At 38.1% G+C, this 20,249-nt stretch overlaps 1 protein-coding gene across 1 annotated transcript in view; it reads right to left on the bottom strand.

The window, feature by feature from the left end:
* Positions 1-20,249, bottom strand: part of SMYD3 (SET and MYND domain containing 3) — a 411,509-nt gene that overhangs the window by 75,477 nt on the left and 315,783 nt on the right. The window contains exons 6-7 of the mRNA XM_085300587.1: positions 7,897-7,964; positions 5,292-5,394 (exon numbers count right to left, since the gene is read on the bottom strand). Of these exons, the coding sequence (XP_085156713.1) occupies positions 5,292-5,394; positions 7,897-7,964 (171 nt within the window). The remainder of the gene's footprint in view (positions 1-5,291; positions 5,395-7,896; positions 7,965-20,249) is intronic.

Below are 20,249 nucleotides of genomic sequence, written 5' to 3'. Positions count from 1 at the left end.
TTATTTAATAACCTGCTCTACATTAGAATATATGATGAGGTAGAAGGGGAGAAGGACAAGCTGCTTTGCCAGACTGAAATTTCCTTTTAGCACTTTAAAGAATTGGCGTTTCTCTGGTCATTAGAGACCCAGGCCCAAATTCCCACTCCTGCCAACAAACATCCATAAGCGAAAAGAATGTTTGTTGCTGGCAGCCTGAGTGGGAAAATGTAATTAAAATATTTAGAAACATGACCAGCCTAAGAGTGACTAGATCTGTACTAACCATTTAATCATTTAAACATAAAAATTCTGGTATTCAAGTCTCTCTCCTACACTTGTTTTAATTTTGATTCGCTTCATTAGATACATGGCTCATTTAACTTGTACATATTTATGAAATATGCCCATTCATCAAAGGTTGTCTTGAAGGTATTTGCATGGGGTATGTATGGTATTAATTAAAACATTATTTTCCTGACCAAAGCTTGCCTCTTTATTTCATTTCTTATAAAGAATGCAGTAAATCTTTCCTTCCAAACTGGCGAATATATTAAACAACATTTATGAATGCAGGGAATTATTTAACAGCCACGAGACTTATTGACTCTCAAGGCTTTCTCCTTGGAAATGCATCACTGACTGAGCTTTATTTCTAGCTCTGATGCCGAAATTCTTCCACCATAGGTTTGATGGTTAGTTTCTCATGTTCCTCATCAGCCAAATGAAGTGGACATGGTTCTCCAGTCTTGCCATATTGCAGTGAAACTTTATTCTTTTTGTAATTGGCTTTAAGCAACAAAATCTCCAGATGGAGGATTCTATCGAAGTTTAAACTCAACTCAATTATTTTAATATAAATGGCAGAAAAAATGAGTCTTGTTTTTGAAATCCTGTGCCTCAAGGACTTGGGCAGAGTTCTGTCCAAAAATCTGTTCCTGAGACCGAGTTAAATAATTATTTTGAGTTATGTAAGCGGTGAACAGGTTGTGAACTTTCTGCTTTGGCATATATGATAAACATACCTTATAACTCAAGGAAAAAATATAATATGACAAACACTCACAGATAAACCTCCTCATAGAACTGTAGTAACAAAAATACAATATATCTTGGCTGAAAAATCTGTCATGAAGATACTATTGCTGGTCACAAGAAATTACGAGTTGTGTTTAGTATGAACTTAAAAAAATAGCTGCTCAACTAAGAGGACGGTCTGTTGTGTGACTTTCTGCAGAAAGAAGAGATTTGCTGATGAGAAGCCATGTACCCATTCTGCAGCAGAATGATACCTGAGCTAATACATCCTGTCTCTCTGCAGGACTAATTGATTTGAGCTACACACTAAACTAACCATTGCTCTACAACTTCTGATGGGAGAACAGGCAAAATGAGCTCATGTCTGCTTGCAAAGTACCATGTAGACACAGTAATTAACAATAACTCAAACAAAATTATAGCACAAATCTTGATGCTATTTAAAGTGGTTTACTTCAGGGCAGGGAATGATGAAGACCTCTCCAGAACAGGCTGCTCTGTATGTTTTTTTGATAAAGTATATTAGCTGATAGGCTACCTTATCACTGAAGGAGCCCTGGAGAACAGTCTTTGCTTTCTTATCATCTTTCTCCATACCTTACTTTCTTTGCAATACTTTTTTCTTCTTTGCCAAAATGAAATTGAGGGGTAGGTAAAGAAATCTGCATAAAGTAACATTACCTAAAGTAACAAAAGCTGTGGCAATTAGTAGTACACCTAACATTATCTTGATGAGGGAGAAGGTCTTACAATTAGTTCTGAGCAGCTGGAAGCAAGTTTCAGAAAGTCCTGTAGTCTTTTAAGCAGGATTAAATCTTTGTACTATATGCTAATTACAGTAGATTAAAATCCACAAAATTTCACCATTTCTTTCTTCCTGCTATTGAGATTCCATTATACGCAGAAACCCTGCATAGACTAGTCAAGAGAGTGTCAGGAGACCTCTTCTAACTTCCCCTTCCATGCATGGAGATCAGGAGCTGTTCCCAAGTCTTCTCTTCCTTTCAGTTCTTTTGTCCTCTCTTGTGCTCCCTTTCTGTTTCATTCCATGCACATTAAGTGCAAGGCAGAAATTATTTAAATTTAGAAGTGATCATTATCATCTGGTCAAGCCCCAGGATTTGGGGTGTCAGTATACTGCATTTAAGGCTGTATGGATCTCTAACAGAGCCAAAGCAGATATGGAGGAAAAAAAAACAAAACAGAAAGAGTACATTCTTTAAATGAAGTTTCCTACCACAGCCAAATTTTTACTTTAAAAATTCTATACTTAATGAGAATTATAAATGTTATTTAAGCAGATGTACCAGTTATATAATGATAGAAATGAAAGCTGTTCTTCTGAACACTGAATAAAGTAGTCATTGGCAAAAGTCAACTCTCAATTATTTTATTATAGGTTTTGCAATACATTTTGTTTTCTTAAAGCATGCAGTTCTACCTGAATCAGCTCTTTCAATACTTAAAAAAGGTAACATTCATGACTCATGATTTCTTAATGCTTCAGGACTGGCAACACCGTCTTGGACACAGAAAAGGCTTAGGCAGCTGCCATTTTTGCATGTGGTTTTAGATGATTAGTTTTCCAAATATAAACTACCATCAAATTTAGCACTTTTATTCTACATGTTTCAAGTKAACATTTTTGTCTGCTTCAAGATTCATATTTTCCTACTGCCTGAGATCCATTTTGGCCTTGGGATTTGAATACATTTCAAAACCCAAACCAAAATTCAATTAAAACCCACTAAATGCCACATGCTTTCCTGTCAAAATCACGCAAAGCTAACAAAGTCTGCCTGGACATGAGGCTAAAGCTGAAGTGAGACAGCTTCCATCAGGAAAGGAAAACTTACTGAGGTTCACGTAATCTGGCCCCCTTTTTAACACTGACTTGGTCACTAAAATTAACATGCAGTACAAAGGCTCTCAAGCACGCTTAGAGCGCCAGCGTGACTCCAGAATAAATCTGTATCACCGTGAAGCAGCTACATTCAACGTAGTAATAGCTCTCCTCCTGGTTTAGAGCTAGAAGCTAGAAGCCGGTCTACTGGGCTTTCCTCCTCACCTAACTCTACCGGCTTTGCTCCCGTGTGAGTGGTACAGCATAGTCCTCTTCTCCTAATCTGACCTTGACTTGTTATTCAGCTCCTCTTTTCTACCAAATCTCAACGCTTACTCACTTTCTGCTCATTATTACTTTTTCTGTCTCCATCTAGTTTAATTTCATTAGGACTAGGATCAAAGTTTGGAACTACTGGGGGCTTCTTGCTGCCTCATTACGCAAAGCAACGTCCGTCTCAGCACCTCAGAGCGCTCCGTTTACTCAAAAACACCATCGGATTCTTCCTTATTTTCTCTCCCGTTAACTCCGATCACGACCTCGGTAACACCCTCGTAAACCCAGCTGCTGGCAGCGGTGCCCAGGCATGTGGCTGGGGCAGTTTGACACAGCGCTAGTAGCAGCACTGAGCCCACTCTGCTGCGGGCAAGCAGTGAGGCGCTGGGGACACAGCTGCATCGGAGCTGCTGTGCAGAACACAGGCTGAAAACTGGTAGCGGTTGTGGAAGAGGAAAAGAAATCGAGCGTTAAAAATAATGTTAAACCTTTGACCTGTTCTTACCCTTGTAATAAAATAGTTTTCTTTTCTTTCCTCTTCCCAGAACAGGTCTAAACTAATATTCACTTTCAATCTGCACTGAATAACAAGGTCTTTACTTGCTCACTTATGCTCATTTCCTTCCTGAGACACATCCTTATTTTAAAGAAGCACCTACCTCTGATTGCTACTTTTATTTTCAGGTAAGTCAAGAGGAGACCTGCTTTAACACAGGGTAGGATTTTTCCTTTTATCTTACCTTTTCTTTACAGCAAGTTTTCCTTTAGGTGCCAAAACCAGTAGCAATACTCTCAGCAAAGAAAACAGTACCTGAGCTCTTTGGAAAATTCTGACTTTATTTTACTGCCTAATTGGAAGCAAAGCTTTTTAGAAAATACAACATATCTATGCAAGTTGCAGTCATTTCAAAGCACCTATTCATACTGCAGCCAAAGTCTTGCAAAGAAATATTTAAGCTGCCCTGCTTTACAACTTATATTATTTTCTGATTGCCTTACAAATTACTTGTAATTTACACCATATATGTTTCACCATTTATTTTAGTCTAGAGGCTTCTATGGGTTGCAGACCATTAACACCAGATCTAAAATTTGGTCACAGCTTCACAGCCTCAGTACATTTAGCATGGTGGACACACAAGCAAGGGAATTCCATGTCATTTCGCATTCCAGAACTGCCCTAAGGCTATCTGAGTGTCCTTCCTACTCTGTAAATCTGAAAAAAAAAGAAGCATGCAAAGGCACTTCTGTTGGTTCTCTCATGTAACCACATTATTTTGCCTAATAAGGTATTTCACGATTTACTTATTTTCATGGCCTAGCATTTTAGAAAAAGGATTCATCAGGAAAAAAAACACCTCATAGGGAGAAAAACAGACATCACTTCTAAATTAGAATATGTAAGCCCTTGATCTTTCCAGAGTTTGATGCACAGACTTGAACTATATTTACCTTAGGCCAGTAATCCGGAATGACTAACAACTGCATACTACAACTGGAGCTGCACAGGTCATTGGTGCATGTAAAGTTATGGGCATATACATGACTTTGCAGGTCTTACTAAGCAAATTCAAATTTGGATTGCTGTAAAAGATGGCTATTTCGAAAGGCTTAATCAAGCCACAAATGACTATTATTTTCAAATCAATAAAAATGCTGCCTTAAAAACAAAGCTGAGAATACCTTAGATCAAATCAGAAATCTATTGACAGGGGTATCTTGAAATCACTTTCAACGCAGTGGACATGAGAAAAGATCTTGCCTTGCTACTTTCACTGTCAATACATGGTTGCAGACCGAGAAATGCTTAGTGTTCCAATGACTTAGCGAACGCTGCATTCCACCTAGAAATATTATAAGTGTTTCCATCAGGGTAAAGACGTTCAAACACAAACAAAACGAAGTGCCTAGAGGAGGAAAGGAAGAACAAGAATTTATCGAGACTGCTAGTGATTTATGAGAAGTAATGATTATGGGGCCCAGGCAGTGTGAAGAGATGATTCTATTTATCATCTTCTCCCTGATAGCTATGTGCTAGAAACTGGCATCAATACATCATCAAAATATTAAGCTGGTGGCCCCGCAGTCTGGAATTTATTTAGGGAGATGTCATTGTTGCAGGTGTCTGTGATGGGAGGGAGGACAAGTTAATTACCTCTTCCCCGATCTGGATCTCTCGGATGGAGCGAAGTAAAAGCTGGTATCCTTCAGAAATGATCACGCAGTTTGGGTCACAACTGTGATTCAGTAAAGACATGCTGTGAGGGGAGGGAGAGGGGGAGGAAGAGAGAGAAAGAACTTTATGGAGGAGCCTCCACTGCCATTACCTCTTTAATCATTGCAAAGTAGCTAACTCCATTACGTCTGGAGTATCAAGCAATTAAGTTACCAAACAAATAAAACCCCTGGTAAACCAGCTGCTGTTGGTTAGGAAAATGAATGCCTCGAAGATTTACACTTCTTGCTAATAAGAGCCATGCGTGGGTCTGTTCGCTTGATTCTGCCTCCTCGCTGCCGTAGGTGGGAGGAACGAGACGGCCCCCCGGTGACTCCCCGAGAGGCTTGTCTCAGGGGACAGGGCCACGCTGGTGAGCTGGGGCAAGGCAGCGTGGGGCAGCCCCGAAGAAAAGGTGAGCGCCTTCAAAGAGTACTTTCTTTGCGCTGCCTTCTGCTCAGTTTCAGGGCAGCAGGAACACCCACCTTATCAGCAACCTTCAGCGCAAGGGGAGCGCAAAGGGGCTGCCAGCTAAAGACCACTCTATCGCAGGTAGGAAACGGACTGTAGCATGTACCCATTAACTTGGGTATGGCAGTGAAAGAAAAGAGACGGTCTTCGCCTCCATTTCTCTCACACGGTTTGGTTCGCATCCGTGCCGGTGGCGCTGACAGCTGACACAGCGCAGCTCATCACGGAGCTGCAGCCATCCACAGGACACCGAGGTGCTGATGCATCTTCCAACACACACGCACTCCCTTTGCTCTTCTTTGAAGGAGACTTTAGGAATAACATCTGCTACGTATTTCTTATTCCCATGTTTCATTAGCTGAGCAACAATGGACTTTGCCAGACCAACATCAACCTCACAGCAGACTCAGGGCTAATGTTTTTTCTCCTATGGAAATAGCCCATTGGATGAATAATACTGGCATCATTAGGCTGGAACAAGATTTTCTGGCTTATCCACCGTCTGGCTGCTTTTCATTGCTTTCCTTGCCTGATTCAGCAGCCCAAAATCCCAAATGTTGTCAGCGAAATAAAAGATTTTGCTGAGGGTCAGGGCCTTGCACCAAACCATGTTTATTCACTTTTTGACTCTTAAAAGGGTTATCAAAAGGACCTTGATTCTTTTGATATCCCTTTGGGCATAACAAAATATCTGTGGTTAATCTCACATGAACACTGTAATGTGCACTTGGAGAGGTTTGTCTCCATTTCACTTGTAAAGATTACAGGGCTCATTCCCAAAGCTGTTGCAAGATGAGGAAGAGAACAACCACAGGATTTTATCTATTTAAAAGTATATAGGGATGCTGAAGCTATCAAGCCATGCAGCAATACACAACCTTTTGATGAGACTAAACAAAGCACCTTCAATCAGATTTCACTCTGTGCAAACACTAAGGTTTTGATGACAATTCCATGTGGAAGCACAGACACTCTCATCCTCTTACACCCTACAGCCCAGATGGAAGGGCACTTGCCTAGGGTTTGGGAACCACCGGTCTAAGCTCACACTCAGCCTAACTCATGGTATAAGAAAATTTAAACTGTTCTGAACTGACTTGGATTGTCTCTTATATTCCTTGGCAGCGCCTTGCCACAGGACATACAGAGCCACTTTCTCCCCAGGCAGATTTTTTTCATCTGAATGGGAATATTTAAGTAATAATAATGTTCCAAAATAATATTACATTTTCCCAAAGTATGTGAAAGGATTTGTTTCTATTCCATCATGAAACCAAACGACTGTTCTCCACTTTTCGTAACACTGATTCCCACGTTCTCCTAACAGCCGGTCCATCATCTTTACCACAAAGCAGGCTTCAACATATTAAGTGTCCTTACTCAAATCTTGCGTGAGCGACATTATTAGAAAAAGAAGTAATAGGGACAGGCCTATTTAGATATTCACAAATGATTTAACCCAGCACTAACCACAAATTCTGAGATGGTCAAATCAAATTCTCAATTTCAGTTTCAATTTTCAAATACCTTTTAATGTTATATGTTTTTACAGGTGTAATGTTATACATTATTACAGGTAACTAATTCCAAATTCCCTGATATGTATTGCTAATACAAGAAATAAGAAGTAATTCAAATATTAACATCCATCTCATAAGGAGCTTATCTGCCCACCTTACCAATTTCTCAGTTATGCTTAATTTTCTAAAATAGGCATTCAATCTTTTCCTTTCAATTGCCAGCTCAGAAGACTCTTGACTACAAAATATCTATCTTCTAAAGCAATACTGAACAGATTTGTTTTACTTTTTAGGAAGCCCTGGTCACACATTTTGATGTCAGCACTTATCCTTACTAGGAAAAGGCTACCATCGCCATAAAAATCAAAACCAAATAATATCCCATTTAAACTGCTTTAAATCTCTGATTAGGAGGACTATTAAGAATGTTTTCAACTTCCAGTTTCTTGATTGGACATGTTGCCTGCTGCTTTGATGGCCCTTACAGCTACCTAGGAAAAAGGGAAAAAAACTAACATAGCTTTTGCCTGTGAATGAAACAGTGTCCACAGTACCTGGGATACAGGCCAACACCAACATCCTGCATCTCTCCATTACTGATGGTGAAACAGTTACAAGTCACCTGTAAAAACAAGAGAAAAAATCCAGGATTACCAGAGTCATTTGGAAACCCTGTACTCAAGTGAAAAGACTTTCAAAATAAAATGAAGGCGCAATTGGTAGCTGGATGGGAAACATTCAAGCCCAACACTGGCACTCTTTCATTTTAGAGCAGTCACATCTGGGGGACACTCTCCTGTAAAACTGCAGTCAATTAAAAGCAGAAATATTAGAATCCTGCAAAAATGTGGTGTTAAACACATGCAGAGGCCCTGTTTTCCTGTCCAGAGGGGAAAAAAAAAAGTACACAAAGCCTGAGAACCCAGCCCAGGGACGGGCAGCTCAGCCCAGGGACAGCACAGCAGATGACAGTGGCTGCTGATGGTTATTTCAGTGCAAGGACTCCACTGATGCCAGGCTGTCAGAGCATCATTTAATAAGTACCAGTAGAGTCCCAAGAATATACTTGGGACAGCTGTGAAGTAAATAGCTGCCTTGACTGCAGCAGCATGCCAGGGGTATAAGTAAATACAAATACTGCAATGGTGCATCTTTCACGTTACATGTTTTTTGGTTTGCATGTAAAAGACCACACACAAATCATGTTCAAAATATAATTCGCAAGTACAGGGAAATACAATCATTCACTTCATACTAAATATTCAGCTTGATAGTATATCCTTCCTTCATATGATTGTACAAAGCTGAAGTGGTTTTAGAAAAGAGTGGAGAAGAACAGAAGTTGTTTGTTGGTAGATACAGCCAAACCCCAAACTCTCAGAATGAAGTTTCTCGGTGTTCAAATCCAAGATCAGATTAGTACTATGTAAATGATTAGTAAGTATCACTTTCATGGGCTTCAAACAATGAGAATCCAATACCTAACGATTTTTTAATACATCTGAATTTTTTTGGAACCTCTGGTTTTGTATTTTTTGCATTTTTGATCATTTCTTGTGTCTGTTACCACTGACATACTAATTTTTTATGTAGAAAAACATTGCATGATCCTGTATATTGAGAAAAGGCTCAAATATCTTCTGCATAACATTAGATTGTTAATATCATTATTTCTCTGTAGAATGGGAAATGAGTTAGAGTAGCATTTGGCAGATGTGAAAATGAGATTTGAAAGTGGCTATTTTTTCCATAGAGTAATTATCCAGAACAGTAAACGCACACCTCTATTTTAAAGATGTACACTGAACAATTTAATTGTACGTCTTACCCTATAGAACTGACAAATTAATATTTATGAGAGCATTAAGCATAAAGTGAAAAAAAAATCTCTTTCAGAATTTCTCATAAACTCTGACAGCAAAGTTAATTTAAATAAATGTACATGCAGTAGGGCATGTGTTTCTTTTAAGTGCTTAGACAATACTTTGATTAGTCTATTATTTATGTAAGCCATTCAAATGTTCTTGATCAATTACAAAAAATATATATCTTAATTATTTCTTTCCTACTGGCATTGGATATACAGTATCAGACAACTGAGCTAAGATCAGTCCATTTTAAGTGGCAATTATACTGGTTCTAAAAATATTAACTTTATTTTGGTATTTATTGAAAAAATAATGCCTTCCAGGTAAGAGAAAAAGAAAGCCAGCTTGTGTGGTCCTTATTTCTCTCTAATGGATTATGAAGTAGCAGAGGTCAAACATCTCTTAGAACTAAACGACACCCTTTTCCTTGCAAATCTGCTATTATTACCATAAAACTGTTTGTACTAACAATACTGAGTTTTGATCACTGTAGAGTTGTAGAGAGACTGTTTCATTGTTTTCTAGTAAAGGTAGGTACTCTATTACGTGGAAAGTTTTATATGCAGAAGTCCCAATAGTTTTTACTTTGCTCTTTTCAGGAACATGCATTCACTTTTCATACCAGGGTATATGTAAAGAAAAACATGAGATGAATGGATGCTCTGAGCTGCAAACATCAAGAGTGCCTTTCAGAGTAGCTCTCTGTGAGGCCCTTTTTAATCTGTTTTAGGTATTTTCGTAGTGTGCAGTTGCCTTTCCATATTCCAAAGAGGTAATAAAATGCCATCTAATTTCTAATTATTCACAGTTTCAGATATGAGACTGAGGCCCAGAAGCATCCTTGGCCAGATCTAAACGAGTATTTAGGAACCCTACGCGATTTTGCTCACTGCTCTACCAAGGCATAAGGGGTATCAATGCGCTGGGATTTGGCCAACCTCCTAGGAGAAAATCTTTCCCCACTTTTAAACAGGCACGAAAAGCACAGAGAGTGGTGCACGTACAAAGTGTACTGCCGATACTAGCCTTTGCTGTGGTTACTTTCTGTCTTCAACACGCGGAGAGAGAGAAAGAAAAAATGAGGTGGTGGTTAATACCTCATCATTCACAGGGTAAGAAATTCTGATATAATGATAATCTCTCACTAGTAGTTCAAGTCTGGTAATAAGTATCAAATACAAACTCAACATAGTTACCCATTGCAGCTGAGGGTCAGCTGTTTGTTTTCAGTCTTGCAGATTACTTGCAAAGATTCTAAAAATATACTGAATATCTTCTACAACATTTTTATTCTTGTGAAATTTTAAAGAGTTTCCAATCTCAAAGTTAAGAATCAGCCCTACCAAGGATGACTTTGAGATTTCAATCCAAAAATCCACTCCAAAAAGGTGATGTTGTAGACTGCAGCTCCCAAGAACCAAAAGCAGGAAGGAATTTCTTTACAGAATGCCTGAAGAAAAATCCTTTTTCCTAGATTCCTAGGACTTCCAGACCTTTTTGTGTAGCTCAGCTAATAGCTAACTTTTAGCTAACTAATAGCAAATGTACTTTCCCAGAGTGCCCGGAGCTTAACTAACTCAGTTTCTATGGAAAAACAAACCCCATCTTTCTTACGTATTGTGATATTTCTTTCAGGTTTCATGATCAGCTTGCATAGTCTTCCTTCCATTTTAATTGGCCCACCTTACTCCCTATACTATGATCTTCAAGGTTTTGATTCTATGTGATCACATATTTTAAATTAAGAAAAAATAAACAATATCAGTTGATCTAGGGATCTAACGTCCCTTCCTTAGCAAGGCCATCATCACCCTTGTCTCCTTAACTCCTTTAAAAGCATTTATCTCTGTTATTTCACTTGTGCTGTTATTCAACTTGTCCCTTCTGATTCCTCTAAATAGTCCTTTTCATCCAGCCCCATAGCAGTTAAAATGCGTATTCACATACAGAGACAGAACATCAGAGAGTTATGTCAAAAAGTTACACCCACAGATTCCAGGACTTGGGAGCTGCAAAGTCAAATTCCTTGCCATTTCTAAAATTTTCAGAAATAGCATATCTCACACCAGGAGAAATGAGGGAACATTCTCAAAGGAGATTCACAGGTTTTTCACATATCCATAAAGTGAAACTTATTTAGGAGTATCCTAGATACTCTTAAGACTTATCATCATAGATCAATAGGACAAAAAATCCACTAACAATTTGAAGCAGCCATTCTCTATGTTTGAGTTGGTTCTCTATGGTAAAAAGTCTTGCAAGTTTATTTAAAAGGAATTATATAAATTGATTGTTTATCAATTATATAAATTCACTGCATTAAATAAAAAACTCTGCTCTTTTCAGGGATTGCATATGTTTTAGAGAGATATCCTATACTAAGTAAAGGTAATACAAGTAAAAGATACAATCTTTCCCAGACTAGTGAACACACTGAGAATAAATCAATGTCAGAGACTGACCATTATTTTCAGACATTATCAGCAAACCAAAATGGCTGTAATCTTTTAAATTTTGTTTCCTCTCTGAATGGCTTATGAGAACTCTGTAATTTACCTTGTAAGGAACTTTCTGTACCAAAAACATCTGGAGCTCCCGTCTGAGCAATCTCTGTCTATGTCAGACCAACAGTCCAGTGGAGAGCCATGCAGATTTGCTTTGATGTTTGCATTTGACAGAGGGTTTGAGTTTGGCAAACAGCAAGCTGAATTTGCTTTCAGATCTCTATGTCCTAATCTGGAGACATCCCACTGGTTGTAGGATCACTACAGCCCCTATTCAGATGTTATTCACACGGTCTATACCACAGATTTGCATTTGGGTTAGGCGAAGCAGATCCAGACTTGATAACGGGACATTCTAGATTTGGAATTTCTGACACTAAGATAATGGAAATTTGAATAAAGGAGGTAAGGGGAAAAAAGGAAATCATTACTGGTTAATACTTACTGCTTGCAAACAGCAGGACTAATAATCAATGATTTTATCTCCAAGTACATTACTGCAAAACTGTGAGGTAGCTCTTACAACACAAAGAAACCCCCACAAGAAGATTTAATAAAGGGCATATTCCTCTGATAAGGTCAATATAATTTTCAGTTTGGATTTAGAATGAATCCAATCGTGTCTATAACTGGAGCATCACAGCCGCTGTATTCTAACCTACCACCAGGAAGAAAGCCATAACTAATGCTGTTTTTCCTGATTTATGAACACAACATAAATTAAAGATATAAAAGAACTTTATGGATTATTAAATTTCTCAATCACAACAAAGCTTGCTGGTTATTCCCAGTCACTGATAAAAATACAACAAAAGGTCTCACTTTATTTACAGACTTCTCAAGAGACTCAAACATTAACTAGTTGGAAGAGGTGGATGGTAAGTGCTACTGCATCCAGCAGAGTCATGGGCACACTGATCCGAACGCCTGAGACATATCCCAGAGACCTTCTTGCCCCATTACAGTGCTGCACTGATGGCTCATTCCCACCTCAGGACGGATACTAGGCACAGATGGTTGATAGACCTCAAATCTCCTAATGACTTAATTTGGCACATGGAGTGCTAGAGCAGAGGAGACAGTGTTAGGCTGTAAATGCCTAGTACGCCACACCAGTGACAGACCTGTCCAGGCCAGAGCTTTTTGGAGGGCATTTTACCCGGTTGCTCCCTGCCATGGCCACTCACACTTTCCCGGTAGGCAGAACTTCTCTCACTGCAATGCCTTGCGCACCAGGCACAGCTCATCAGCCCTGCCCAACAGGCAGGGTGTTGAGGAGGGAGGTGGGAGGCAGGGCAAGGTGGGAAGGTGTCTGCTACCAGCGTGCGGCTTCTGTAAACACTTGCATTTTTACTAAATCAGGAACTCTGAATTGGACTCCATCTTCCATCATACTAGGGACCAACTTGTTTGCTTCCACAGGAGCAACACAACCAAAAGCAGATGAAGGATCTGCTGAAAGGATCAAAGTAAATGAAGAAAAACAGTTCTTTGGTGTTCTGTTCCAGACTGAAATCAAAATACACTAGAATAGCTTTTATCTCATTTATGTTTTCAGACTAAGGAATGGGACAAAGTACTTAACTGTTTGTGGTACATGATCAGAAGCCAGATGTTGCTGCAATAGTAAGAAGTTCAGAGGAGTTATATTTCTTTCACACCATGACTGAATTTGCAATTATTATATTTTACTTTAACAATGCAGCCTATTAATCTCCCACACAAAATCATCAATATTTTAGCTGAATGCAAACTACCATTACTTTAGAGCAAGCTACAACAAAGATGACCATTTTTAACTAAATTTTAGTTCTTCATCTTACGCCTTTGAAGATCTTTCCTCATATCATATGCAAATATTTCAGCCCTTTTTTGTTATCTTAGCTCACAAAAGTTTCTGGCTGGTGTGCAGTACACAGGTATCCCTTGCAGAAAGGTGTTACTGAAACTAAGCCAGTAAAACAGAGAAATCTGGCCTGACATTAGCCGATGATTTAATGCAAGTATGCCTCAGGCATCTTTTTTCAGTACTCAGCTAAGTGGTGCAATTTTGACTAGAATGGAATGAAAATAGGTCATGGCAAATTACCCTCTCTTCTTAACCCTGCACATATTTCTCCAATTTTTAAAATAAAAATATTTAGCTATGCAGCTAAATGTATGTGATTACAAAGAATTTCAAAGCCATCATTACCAGGACAAACGGCAAACCCCCATGAGAAAAACAGGGGTTTACAGAATATCTTTGCTATGGGCACTTTTTTTTTGGTATTTGCAAGATGTAGTTATAAACCTAACAGAAGAAGTGCTAAAGCCTGAAACATACAAAAATATCACACTCTGGAGGTAAAATGAAATAAGTTGAAGTTTTGTAGAACTCCCATTAAAAAATTCATGTAAACTATGTCCTATTTTTTTCACAAATTTCTCCTCTGACAACAATCAGCAAGTCTCATGTTCACTTCGGTGAAGTTCTAGCTTTTACCTGCTCCTGAGAATATTACTATTATTACTACTTTTTGGAACAAAACTTAAATATATCTATTTCTGAAACAGGACTGGAGAAAGGGAGCTACAAAGCCACTAATGGATCACATTACAGTATGCATGCAGCACTTGGCATTATTAATTGGAGTGGAGCAGAGGCATGGCATCCTTCTCTTCCTCCTTATTTTTCTACTGGTAACTCCACTCCTCTGAAGTGTGGTAGAGTTATTAACTTGATTTCAACAACCACCTATTCAAAATAAATTGTTTTAATAAATCAGATCAAACTTCACAGATATCCAGGAATGGTTAGCTGCCTTTGTATCTGTTTTACCTGGATTTGTTTTACAGATTGCTGTTTATCTGCTTTGCAATGGAAAAATCAACAAAGTACATGTGGGATTAAATAGGAAAAATAAGGGTGAGATTCAGCTATGGTTGCTGATATGAAAAAGATATAAGCAAAATCAAAACATTTCTAAATTAACTCTTTATAACTTCAGCCAATAGTATGCGTGGAATAAATGATTCTCTGGCATCTCTCTCCATTACTCAGATGATTTCCTCATACCAGACTCCTTACTGCTAGGCAGCTTAAGCTAGGAGAGATGAATCCCAGTCTACATTTTTGGGGTCTGCTGACTTTATTTTCACAGTTGCAATATAATTGCTCTTCCTTCTGGAGGTGCTTGTTGAGCTAGACCTTCAAGTATATTTACCTCTTAAAGTTCCTCAATGAAAGGTCTTTGGATTTGGTCTTTTATGCTTGATGGATTTTTGCTCACTTTCCTCCTCCCTTTTCACTCTTTACCTACTACCCAACAGTATCTTTTCTATTGGCAAAAAAAAAGGGGAGGGGGGAGGGATAAAATGTGAGGAAAACTCATTTCATACCATTTCTTTAAAATTGTTTCCTAAAACAGAGGAACTCATCCTAAAAAGGGGAACAGACTGGGGAATTTCAGAACTGAACCTAAGACCTTCTTTCTTCCTTAGTATGATAAAAAAAATACATGGAAACAAGTGGTGTCAGCATAAGATACTACAGAGCTCTCAGTGTCCACGGGCACTGCAAAATAAGGCTAACTACAGCCTGCTCTGTTTTCTGTTAACCAGACAAAATCTCAGGGTATCACAGTTTGGGCACCTAGGCCCAAAAAGATACTGATATCACTGCCATTTCCTTTTTCTTACACCCTTCCTCTATAGATTACCTACTACTGCTTTTCTTATGACACAGTTTTATAAAAAAGGAATAACTATTGTTCTTTTTATCAAACTACTAAAGCAAAGACCAAATAAGAAAATAAAGCAAAAAAAGCATGAGAGTTATTTATGTACAATTTTCTTTTTAATTTTTCTTATTATTCAAATTAGGTGACATTGTTACTTTCAAAGGCCAGTGTGCCAGCCATATCCCTTATGCAAATCCATCACTGTCAGTGGTCTAAACCTTTTCTACTCATTAAAAGCCTTTGGAAATCAGTAAGTCAGTCAATGACATGCACTATGTTCTTTCTTCCAGATAGTTGACAGATCAGATATCCAACGGGAACAGGTCATTTTTTAATTACATGCAAAACAATAATTTAAAAATTATACAAGCTGCTCACAAAACACCAATGCAGCTTTGCACAAATAAAACCCTTTCCTTTTAAAGTTTCTTAGCAGTCGATTACCACCTGCTCGCAAAATGCTTTTGAGCTCGCCCTCAGCCCTTTCCTCCACAGAGAGTGTACGAATAAGGTCATCAGATATGACGACTGACACTGCATTGTACATTCCCAAGGTGTCCTGTAGAAGACAGGCTGCAGCAGTCTGTGGTCCGTGAAAAGCGGAGTATCAGCTGATRGTCAACAAACGTACTAAGAACAAGCGGCAAAGCTGTGAAACAAAAAGCCTCCTGTGTGGAGGCTTGATCTTKAAACTTTGAAATATTCAGCAGATTGCTCTAACTAGATGTCTTTGGGAAGGAAAAGGAAACTGCCTATTAAAGATGGTTTTAAGAAATCCAGGCACTGAAGAGATGGTGAAACCGAGACCACAGTTCTAGACCCTTACCTGGCTGAAAGACAAAACTGACTGAAGTGTGAGTAGGTGTGCTGGCACAAGAGGATGTATCTGACCATATTGGAAAACAGCAGGTTACACTAAGGCAGAAAACACTAAGTTAAGCTCCATTTCATTTTCAGGAAAAAACAGAATTGCTAAGTGTAAGGTAAAGAGGTGGTGCACAGAACAAATTAAAACCAAAGTAGTGATTTTAAGGCCTGTATTGCTCAAGTATGCAATACTCAAAGAATTTACAGATTTCCGTAAGACTTGTGCATTCTTAGTATCTCTGAAAACCRACTCCCCAAGGGTTTCTAGCCAACTGTTTGTGTTTTTTCTAGAACACTACTTTTTGGACTATTTCAAACATTGCTCTGATCAGGAAACAGTTTAAACAATTTAATTTTTGGAATTTTGTAACACTGGATATGTTTAGTCTCAATACAGTACATAAGCTTCTAGTTACTGTGAGGCATAGCTTTCATGCTCATGCCACGAGTTTTCTCATTCCCATGATCTTACTTCAACATTCCTGGACTGCCACTTGGAGTACATAAACATTTCCTCAATTCCAAAAAAAGCAAGGTCAATACAAAATTTACTAAAGGACTGCTCGGTAGTGTAAATTGGTTTATCAGGAGTTTTGGTATATCAGGATATTGATATTTTTCAGGACCCAGTGAGACAAAGCCCTAAGCAACCTGATCTGAACTCAGTGTTGGCCCTGCTTTGTGCAGGAGGTGGCAYTGGATGATCTGCTAGGGTCTCTTCCAACCAAAGTGATTCTGTGACTCCATCTCCACTGACTTCTCATTTTCATGATAATGTATTTCAGACTCTTTGTATATAAATATAAATCTCATACCTCTTTGGTATGAGATTCCTGTTTTACAGAAAAAAGTGCAAGAATGTATTACCTCTCATGTAATCACCATTTTTTTTCTGAGATTTTATTTACAAAGTTTGTAATTAAGCAATCTACTGGTAAGAAACAATTCTCCTGTGAGAGGCAGAGGATTAGAAAATGAAATGATCTTGCCTTCGAGATAGATTGCCAATGGTTTCTGTGTCTTCTCTCCACACCCACACTAAACATCAGACAACAAATYTTTGCTGAATTTTTACTGCTCCTGCTATGCCTCTTTAAGAAGCCTGAATACCAGAGTGCACTGAAAAATGAAAACCATCGCAGGACAACTTTTTGTGATGTTATTGATATATGAAAGACAGAGGCACACAGAAAAGGGCTTTAGATACAATTGCTTCATTTCATGTGGTGAATGTCCAAGTCAYGCAAAGTCCTCTCCATGCTTACACTCATGTCTCTTTACAAATCCAGCCCCCTGTGCTTTCCATTTAGGAGAGACAACATTTAAGATCCTACTGTCTAACTTTTCACTGAAGTCAGTGAGGAAATTGGCAGATGATTCACTTTGATATTTGGAYGTACAATTTTTATTCCAGAAAGCAGAAGAGAGAGAATCAAGTGGAATTAAGGGGGCAGAGCTTCAACTTTGGCCGTACATAATTGATTGCCCACAATGGAAGCAGTGAAAAAAGGAGCTTATCMAAAAGACTCTGAGATGCAAGGAAAGGAAATGGATGAAAATAATCTAGACTATTCTGGAGTACTAAGCAAGAAATTAAAAAAAAAAAGAAAAACTGAGAGAGATCTGCAAATAATTTGGGAACATATATTTCAGTAATTCAAAGAATAATATGGAATTCTAATTCATCTATCTGTCCTTTGCAATATGCACAAGTATCTGAAGAAATAAAACAGAAACAAAGTATTGYAAATAATAATAATAAGCATGCTGAAAAAAGACGGCCTACCCTCAGAATTACAGTATTTGATCTTTCATCCTCAAAGAGAAAAAAAAAAGGAATTTCATTTTTAAAAGTCTCTACCAGATGTCTTGGAAATACAGAAAAAAAGCAAGGTTAGACAAACACTAAGTTGAGCTCACAGTTCAAATGCTTGTGGGCAGCTGACTAAAGTTCACAGACCTGCATGTAATCACTGTCTACAGGAAATACTTACGTTAAAGAAATAATTCTCCTCACTCTTTCACCTTTGCCCTTCCACATACTCGCCAGCAAAGAAACATCCAAAGTGCATTTCTGTGATGAACAGAATTGTCCCCCCTCCATGAGATTAACTAAATCTAACAGCCAGGAATCTAACAGCTCAAACATGATTTTAGCAAGTATTAACTGGTAAAGGATATAGTTGTGTATAAATGGGCCCAAGCTGAGAAAAAATGATCCACTTCRTGTTCATTCTTGAACCCTTTAACTTGAGTAAGAGTTCAAAATTTGCACTTAMATTAACGTAAATTGGCAGAAACTTCAGTGACATCAGATGAGTTACATGAAACCAGAATTAGGTAGGAAGAAAGCTTATGAGTTGAACTAGAATTAAAATTGCTGTGAGCATTGAAATTGGCTGATCTAGACAGTGTGGTTAAAATTCTGTACATTATAGACAAAACAAATCTGTGCCATTAAACATCTGCAAATGTTGAGTTGCTTAATTCTTAACCTAAGCTCTTAACCACAAATGCCTCAAGCTTTCATCTAATACAGAAGTTTTTAAAAAAATGTAGATGTGATGATATCATTAAATAACCTGACTAGTCAAATGTAGAGTCTGAGTGTACATTTTAAAAAATAACAAGCAATTTAGTTTTCCTCTTTTTTCCTATTTCGAGATAACTTGAAAAGGAGTGAAACTTTGCATTTATCAAAAATGCCTATGTTCTCCTAGCAGTTAGGTGATCTACTGCCATCTGCAAGGTGACTGCCATAATCCTGTAAACCTTCACGTGAGACTTCCGCCTACCAAAAAGAATAAAAATTCCTCTATAGGAAAAGTTGCATCTTTCTGTCTGTATTCAGACAGTAGTAAACCCTAGAAGGCTGATGAATACCAGTATATTTTCATTTAATTTTTTATCTTATGATTTTTAAGCCAATTCAATAGTTTCCTAAGCAATTTATGATATCAAAAACTTTAAGAATAGACATGATCTTTGCATTTCAAAATCCCAACATCCACTGCAATCTGAGAAAATTAACAATGATTTGCTACTTTTGGCCACGCATTTGAAATATATTTCAGGGATGTAAGACGGCAGTGCTGGGTTTATAAATATAATTCACAAATTTAGAAAATATAAAACCTCTCCGATTCACAACACTCCTAGTGCTCCACACTGTTTGTTACTGACATGCAGATTCACTCTCAGCAAATCTTCAGCTACAGTTTTCATATCCCTTACCTCCATTCTTCTTCATCTTGTACAAACTAAATCTTTACATGTATATATAGAATTCAGTTATACCCAAGACAGGCAAGTCAGGTAGACAAATAGTGACTTCCACYGAGAAACAAGGAGCAACTGGCACTTCTATTGCATCTGACAAAAAACAGTGGTGACATGAAAGAACATATTAATTTCTGGTCACAACAATACTAGYGGATCCCAGCAGATTCCTTAGCTCTACAACCAACATAAACTCTTAGTTTATACCTCAAAGCTCTCTTAAAAACAGCACAAAACTAAAGTCAGTGYAGAACTGGATCAGAAATACAAACCACAGGGCATGAGCTAGTGCAGATCTACTGTTCCGTTTCTCCTCACAGTTGGCATTTTGAGACTGAGTCTTTGTCTTACGATCACCCTGCTTTCACACCGGCATACTAGCAGGAAACTACATGGCCACATCCTTACTTAATGTATTAAATACTTTAAAATTCACTAGACTATGATTATTTAAGCACTCACTAGTTAGAAGCACGTGTTCCTTTCATCTAGGAAGTGTCTCTCATCTGATYTGACTGCCTATGAAAATTTCACCTTTAAATTGTTGTATTTCCATGAATAGAAATATAGCAAAAATATAAAGYGATTACCAAAACAAAGAGTTTTACCCTAAGGTTCAATTCATGAAACAATACAAACCTAAAACAAAAATTACGAAGTCTCMCTA

The sequence above is a fragment of the Rhea americana genome, unplaced genomic scaffold (assembly GCF_003343005.1).
Source record: "Rhea americana isolate MKP2758 unplaced genomic scaffold, rheAme1 scaffold_166, whole genome shotgun sequence".
Classification (NCBI taxonomy): domain Eukaryota; kingdom Metazoa; phylum Chordata; class Aves; order Rheiformes; family Rheidae; genus Rhea; species Rhea americana.
This window is presented reverse-complemented; position numbering and strand designations above follow the sequence as displayed.